The sequence below is a fragment of the Vigna angularis genome, chromosome 2, assembly GCF_016808095.1.
Source record: "Vigna angularis cultivar LongXiaoDou No.4 chromosome 2, ASM1680809v1, whole genome shotgun sequence".
Lineage (NCBI taxonomy): Eukaryota > Viridiplantae > Streptophyta > Magnoliopsida > Fabales > Fabaceae > Vigna > Vigna angularis.
In genome coordinates, this window is record NC_068971.1 from 28,990,687 (window position 1) to 28,998,149 (window position 7,463).

General features: G+C 34.2%; 2 protein-coding genes across 3 annotated transcripts; both read left to right on the top strand.

The window, feature by feature from the left end:
* The first annotated feature begins 138 nt into the window (after nt 1-138).
* On the top strand, nt 139-1,916 carry LOC128195582 (protein NTM1-like 9). The gene is made up of 5 exons (XM_052873623.1): nt 139-320; nt 434-711; nt 907-1,038; nt 1,121-1,442; nt 1,577-1,916. Exons 1-4 carry the CDS (start codon nt 176-178, stop codon nt 1,394-1,396), a joined length of 831 nt encoding a protein of 276 aa, XP_052729583.1. The 5' UTR covers nt 139-175; the 3' UTR covers nt 1,397-1,442; nt 1,577-1,916.
* A 1,424-nt stretch (nt 1,917-3,340) lies between these two features.
* LOC108327073 (NAC domain-containing protein 17) lies at nt 3,341-6,935 on the top strand. 2 transcript variants are annotated; one of them, XM_017560777.2, is made up of 5 exons: nt 3,341-3,658; nt 3,758-4,035; nt 4,417-4,563; nt 4,673-5,923; nt 6,268-6,935. In XM_017560777.2, the coding sequence occupies exons 1-5, from the start codon at nt 3,514-3,516 to the stop codon at nt 6,529-6,531; spliced, it is 2,085 nt and encodes a 694-aa protein (XP_017416266.1). In that variant the 5' UTR covers nt 3,341-3,513; the 3' UTR covers nt 6,532-6,935. The 2 variants fall into 2 exon arrangements, with proteins under 2 accessions (XP_017416266.1, XP_017416267.1); XM_017560778.2 differs by having other exon boundaries at nt 3,519-3,658; nt 3,855-4,035.
* Nucleotides 6,936-7,463: the final 528 nt, after the last annotated feature.

Genomic DNA, 7,463 nt, shown 5'->3' on the forward strand with positions numbered 1-7,463 from the left:
GTTCTTATGCTTTTCCTTTTTGTAACTTGTCAGCTAAGGAGTAAAGTCAGTCAATGACTTTTTTGCATTATAAATTCATTGCCACAGCACAACACAACACAACACAAAACAAACACTGAGCTTTGTTAGTAGCTGCTTCACCACCTTTGCTTCTCATCTTCCTATCTTTGTTACCATGGATGTTAAAGGATTCGGTTTTAGACCCACAGAAGAAGAACTTGTCGACTATTACCTCAGACACAGGTTGCTGGGTGATGATCCACAAGTCCACGTCATCCCCGACATCGACCTTTGTGAAGTGGAACCTTGGCACGTACCAAGTAATAATCTAAACCTTTAACACTTCATGCATCTTCATGCAACCATCACTTGTTCTTTATCTTTCTCTTATAATTTCTTCACTGATGTTTACTTTTTCTCTTGTTTGAAACAGTGTTATTCGGGGAATCAGATGTGCAATTTGATTTTCCAGAATGGTTTTTCTTCAGCCCTGTTGGTTTCAAGTATTCGAACAGTAAAAGGATTAACAGGACAACCAAGTGTGGCTTCTGGAAACCCACTGGAAAAGATCGTGAGATTAGGAGCTCCGACTCCAACATTCTCATTGCCACAAAAAAGACTCTCGTTTACTACAAAGGCCGCGTTTCACGTGCTGAGAAGTCCAACTGGGTTATTCATGAATACCATGCTGTTACCTTTCACGAAAGCCAGGTTGGTATGCGTTTTGGAGAATTTTAACACTGATTGGAAATACTCTTTCTTGATTTTTCTTCACTGTTCTATAGCCTTTGACATATATCAATGGATATTTTTAGTTTTAGCATATGATCACGTCGTTTTAGCATTTCTTGATTCGTTTTGGCTTTTCATTTCTGCAAATTGTATGAAATAACTTCTGATTTGCAGAGGACTTTCGTTTTGTGTCGCTTGATGAAGAAACCTGGGGGAACAACTGAAGGTGGAGGTGATGAAGGGGAGAGCAGTAGAATCATGATTTCTGGCTATGAGAATCAGTCAATAGCAGGAGGCATTCCTTCAGTAAGCTGAAACATTCTTTACGAACATATTAACACTCTGTCATGTGATAATGCTGAGAATTGATACTTGTGTGTATTTTCAGAGAACTACTTTTACTGGAATAGAAACGACCTTACAGCAAAACCAAACGTCTTTTCCAAACTCCTCATATCACGATGCCTATTTTAGAAATGAATCTAACATTGAGCATACTTCATATGAAACTACCCAGGAAGAAGAATTCCTGAATTCTATTTTTGTTCATGACGGTTATGTGAACAATGAACAAAATATAAATACCTTCGACAATACTTCCGTCCATGAAACAAACCAAGAGAAAAAGAAGAAAAAAAAGAAGAGCATATTTTCTTTCTTCTAATCATCACAGAGGAAGGTTTCAAAAGAATGCAGTATTCCATGTAGAGGTGAGAAAATCAAACAGATTCATTAGAAAAATGAAGATTACTTTCTTGACGAATGAGGCAGATGCTTCATTTGAACTGATTTTCACTGTAACATACTATTGATATACCATTGCTTCACGTGATGTATTTTGTAGGCTCGGAAGATTTTCTCATTGTGAATCAGAAGAACCGGAAGCTATCAATCTTCTGATAACAATACTAAAGTTCTTTCATCTATATGGAGACAACGTCATCAAGACAACGTAGTTTTAAGGGTTTTTATGTGTGTATTACCACGTTAGTTTGGAAGTATTATCAATTTCACGTAGTAGTGTATGTAAAGGGTCGATGGTGACTGTTCCATAGTTCCTTTTCTTTTCTTGTATTATCATGTTATTTATTTTGAATTGAGATGAAGTTTCTTATTTGTAGCCATAGTTATCAACTTCTCGAGTTAATTCGTAAACTCGCATGAACATGACTTTTGAATTAACTCGGAAGTAAACTCTTTTTTATGTAAATTCAGTCAAATCGACTGTGAAATTGGTTGAATGGTGCAAAATCGCGAGTTTGTAAAGATTCTGCGAGCTTGAAAGGAAAAAAATTAAGAAAAAACGAGATTGTTTGGGGTTTAGGGTTTCATGACCTGATTGTCACTATCTCTCGCGTCCTTCTTTCTCTCTATGGTCATCGCCTCTCCTCACCTCCGTAATGAAATACATCAAAATTAATAACAATAATCTAAGTATTTATATTTTACAATATTTATTTTTATGAATAATATAACTATAAATTTTATTTATTTAAAGTTATATAATTTTATAGACTTATTTAAATTAAGATATTATTTTTATAATATTTTTTTCATCTGAAGTAAATTCTTAAAATTTATTTGATTCTCATTAATTTATGTAAATTCTCGAATTTGATATCTAGCTAATCTAGTTGGTGGTTCTTATAAGCAGTGTTCATTCATATTGAAACATATCTTAATAAGCCTATGTCATCAGTAATGAAAATGTTTTTGTTGCTGTTCAAAAACATGGTGGTATGTATGTCAGGTCAGATGTTCAAAATAACATGATTGTTTTCCTATCCAATAAAGATTTTTAAGCAAATCTTCACAAAAAAATATTAAAAAATGAAGGCTACCTGGAATTTTATTGAAAAGATAATGCATGTCCAAGTTTCAGCAATGCTAACTTTAACCAATCTCTTTCTGGAATCTTCATATGAAAATTCATTTACGGGGATACTGAAAAAACGTGGATGTGAAAAGAAAAATTGAGGTGATAAAAGAATCGTTGGAGTTCACTGTCTGTTCTTGGAAGTTAGCACATGACTAAAATCTTAAAAAGTATATCCACCATTGGAGTCATGTTCTTGATTGGTAGTGATGAGTATAACTAACCTCCAAAATAAAGCAAGTGATCCAAGCAAATTCACTAACCAATAGTTTTGAAAGAACATTGAAATGGTGGGCCACGGAAGAAACTTGGATACCAAGGCTCAAATAACTTTAAAAGGCATTGGTCCTTCTCATAGACACTCATAACAGATTATATCCTATCGAATGAGAAAATTTGTTAAATATATTTTTGTACATTTCGTAGAAAGTGCTGAGTTAGGAAAAAGAGTCTCATTCTCACGCGGTATTAGTACAATACAGTCACTTCATTTTTACTGTATCTATCTGTTACTTAAAAATTTTGATTTTAGAATCACGATAACATTTCATATATTTAGACTTTATATGTTGAATTTTCTTATAAAATAACCTGCCAATAAGATCACTTAGATGCAATATATTTGAACTATAAGTGCGTGATCTAAAGTTTTAATTTATAGAATAATTTTACGAACTTTTTATAAAGTTTGAAAGATTGCCTCATATTCCGAATCTTGAAATAAGAGCTTTGTATTATTATAATGTAATTTCCAAAGACAACTTCTTAACTAAGGAGTCATGTCAAGTCAATGAATGTGAAATTATAAATTCATTTCACCACACAATCACTGAAAACACAAAGTAGCGTTCTTCATTCAGTCCCCTGTTTCGTCATCCACCCTTTTTTCTTATTCAACACTGAAAATGGAGATTGTAGGATACGGTTTTCGTCCCACCGATGAAGAACTTGTCCACTTTTACCTCAAACACAAGTTGCTAGATGATGATCCCCGTGTCCATGTCATGACTGATATAGATCTTTGCGATGTGGAACCTTGGGAAGTACCAGGTAATAATCCAAAGCCAAACTCTACATGAATCTTCGTGAAATCAACATTGCCCTTTGTCTTGTTCTGATCTTTACTTCAATTTTTATTGTTTTAAATAGAGATGTTAGCAAAATCAGTAATACCATTCAAAAACTCAGAATGGTTTTTCTTCCGTCGTGTTCGGTTGAAATACTCAAATAGTGAAAGGTTTAACAGGACAACCATGAGTGGGTTCTGGAAACCCACGGGAAAACCCCGTGATGTTAGAACAGGGGACACCAACACTGTCATTGGGACTAAGAAGACTCTTGTTTTCCATAGTGGTCGTGCTTCCAAAGGTGTCAATTCCAACTGGGTTATTCACGAATATCATGCTCTTAACTCTCTCCAAAGCCAGGTTTGTATTTCATTTTTTAAGAAACTTGTAACTAAATTACAGTGTGTGGAACGAGTGTAAACTAGTCGAACCAAGATGAGTATTTGAAGCCTGGGTTTAACTTTTAAAAAACTTTATAAATTTTAAAATATCCCATGTAATTTTGTGCTTTAATCTTGACTATTGGTAATAATTAGTTTCTCGACAAAGCTTATGGAGAACCTCTCATGTTACTTACTGGATGTGTTTAATTGAGTCTTTCTATCTAAGAACACTCAAAATTCATCACTAACTCTCATCGAAGACCGTCAATTTCTTCTGCATGTTTGCCTCATTTGTGTTGACCTTTTACTTTTGTGAATTGGGCCAAATGAATGCTTACCATACTCCAATTTTTTTCAGAATGCTTTTGTGTTATGCCGCTTGAAAAAGAAACATGGGAAAACGACCGAAGGAGGAACTGCTGCACTGATATGTGATGAAGAGGAATCCAGTAGAAGCGTGGTTTCTGACACTGAAAATCAGGCAATAGCAGAAGGAGTTCCATCTGTAAGCTGAAGCATCTTTCATGAACATATATACACTGTGACATGCGAACATGCCGAGAATTTATGCTTCTTTCTGTCATTTCATATATATATTTACATTTTTTTTTCAGGGAGATACTTTTAGCAGAATGGAAACAATCTGTCAGTTAACATATCAGGCAGAAAAAAATATCTCCCCAGCAGAACAGTCTCTAATTGATATTGAGCAGGATGAAGCATCTTTCCCAAACCCATCTAACGATGCCTATTTTAGAAAGGAAAACAACAATAGGCATATCCCATATGCACAGACTCCATTTGAAGCTATGCATACTTCTTTAGGATCTACCCAAAATCCATTTGAAGTTGGATCTATGTTAACTCTTTTTGAAACTACACAACCTTCATTTGAAACTACAAATACTCCTTTTGAAACTATGGAGACTCCTTTTGATACTATGGAGACTCCTTTGGGAGCTATGTATACTTCATTTGAAACTACGCAGACTTCTTTAGGATCTATGTTAACTCCTTTAGAAACTACACAACCTTCATTTGAAACTATAAAGACTCCTTTTGAAATTAGGGAGATTCCTTCTGATACTATGGAGACTCTTTCAGGAACTATGCAGTCTCCTTTGGGAGCTATGCAGAGTCCTTTAGGAGCTATGTATACTTCATCTGAAACTACGCAGACTTCTTTAGGATTTATGTTAACTCCTTTAGAAACTACACAACTTTCATTTGAAACTATAAAGATTCCTTTTGAAACTATGGAGACTCCATTTGATACTTTGGAGTCTCTTTCAGGAGCTATGCAGTCTCCTTTGGGAGCTATGCAAACTCCTTTAGGAGCTATGTATACTTCATTTGAAACTACGCAGACTTCTTTAGGATCTATAACACCTTTCGAAACTACACATCCTTCATTTGAAACTACAAATACTTCATTTGAAACTACAAATACTCCTTTTGATACTAGGGAGACTCCTTTGGGAGCTATGTATACTTCATTTGAAACTACACAAACGTCTTTAGGATCTATGTTAACTCCTTTTGAAACTACACAAACTTCATTTGAAACTTCGAAGTCTTTGGAAACTCCTTTTGAAACTATTGAGACTCCTTTAGGAGCTATGTATACTCCACCTGAAATGATTCATCCTCCATCTGAAACTACGCAGATTCCTTTAGGATCTATGCAGACTTCATTAGGATCTACGCATATTCCTTTAGGATCTATGCAGATTCCTTTTGAAAGTAGGAAAATTCCATTTCAAAATACACATACTCCATCGGAGACTCCTTTTGAGTTCCCTAAATCATTGAAAAGGGCATATTGTGAAAGCACTTGCATAAATCCAGAAGTCGTCCTTAAACTGGTAAATATTTATTTTGCAAAGTCCAAATAATACTGAGGAGTGTGCCTCCTTTCATTTCTGAACTTTCATTTTGATTTACTAAATTAAAATTTAAGAGTGCATTATTATGATTTGAATTTTGTTAGATTTTTCACAATGTATCGGGATTTTCTCGAGTAGATACAACATGATTTTAACGTAAAATGTCTTTTTGAGTTGACTTTGATGCGTTCTTGTGATTCATGAGTCATTGACGGGCTATTATTGAGAACTACACTTTTTCTTGAGTTTGTGCTATTGTTATATTCTTTTAAGCACTTTTATCAACGAATTCATCTGTTTATTTTCTTTTGAAATCATTGCAGGACGCTTGTATTGATGATAGTTCAACTATGTGTACTAAATATCTTAATTCAGATGAATACCATTCATCAAAAATGTTTAAAACATCATATGATGTTGTAAATGGTGACACACATCTTCTATTTTCGAACCAAGAAGCAAGTCAGAAACAAGAAAGTATATTTCAAGACAATTTACGGGGAATGGAGACATCCTCATGTGACTCTACAGTATATAATCCTGAAGAGATCAATTGGAATGAAATATCTAGTTTTCCTTGCACTTAAAGGTCATGGGAAGATCAGTATCATCTAAGACCGAACAACTTCATATGGTCCGAACTAAGAATTTCGTACCATTATTGGATTAGTGGATAAGAGTATATGTTATTAAAAATAACTTGCTCTGAAATAGCCAATTTACTAGAATTTGCATAATGACAATTGTGCATTATAATTCAAAAGTATGTATAATAGGAAATGTATTAGAAAGTATTATAAACGATGAAGTCGTGTGCATTTAAGATAGTAGATTGTGTACTAGGATGTTTGTATGGCTATTTGTAGTTTCTGGTAAGAGTACTTTTTTGTAGTGAACTTTTGTCTCTAGGATACCAAGTGTATTTATCCATTGAATTCATGTTTTTAGAGCATATCCATGTCGTGGTGAGATTCTCTAATCAATTTCTTTGGTGCTACTTGACAGTTTAAGAAATTCAGTAACTAAGCTTAAATAACTTCAAAAATTGATCCTGTTCTCTCAAATCTTTGTAGGTTTGGTATCAACTTTTCTGTTATATAGTTGTTGGTAATGAATGAATGAAGTAAGAAAGAATATTTCCATCATTTCTCCATCCCATTTCTGTAGGAGGCTCCATGACCTCGAATCAAGGCTATTTTTCCTTATCAGTCTACTACACTTGTCTACTTAGGTCTCGTCTACTACAGTCATCTGCTTTGTCTGATCCTATACTTAGCTTGTTTTAGGTTCTTTCTACTTGTTTACCCCTTATCGTATCTCACACTTATTTAAACCTTTCATCTATCCCTATTTAATTAAGAGGCTCCGGATCCCCATATATATATATATATATATATATAAGCATTTGTCCCCCTGTAATCTTCACTTTTTGAATTGAACGAGAATTGATAACCGAAATTTTTTGGTAGTGTATTTATTCTTTGAAAGTCATCATAAATGAGAGTATTCCTTCTAGGCT

Bases quoted from the DNA above. Each gene is read 5' to 3' on its own strand.
- LOC128195582 (XM_052873623.1), top strand. From the start codon at position 176: ATGGATGTTAAAGGATTCGGTTTTAGACCCACAGAAGAAGAACTTGTC. The intron at 321-433 runs GTAATAATCTAA...TGTTTGAAACAG, and splicing joins GGAACCTTGGCACGTACCAA to TGTTATTCGGGGAATCAGAT. The intron at 712-906 runs GTTGGTATGCGT...TCTGATTTGCAG, and splicing joins TTACCTTTCACGAAAGCCAG to AGGACTTTCGTTTTGTGTCG.
- LOC108327073 (XM_017560777.2), top strand. From the start codon at position 3,514: ATGGAGATTGTAGGATACGGTTTTCGTCCCACCGATGAAGAACTTGTC. The intron at 4,036-4,416 runs GTTTGTATTTCA...AATTTTTTTCAG, and splicing joins TTAACTCTCTCCAAAGCCAG to AATGCTTTTGTGTTATGCCG. The intron at 4,564-4,672 runs GTAAGCTGAAGC...TTTTTTTTTCAG, and splicing joins TAGCAGAAGGAGTTCCATCT to GGAGATACTTTTAGCAGAAT.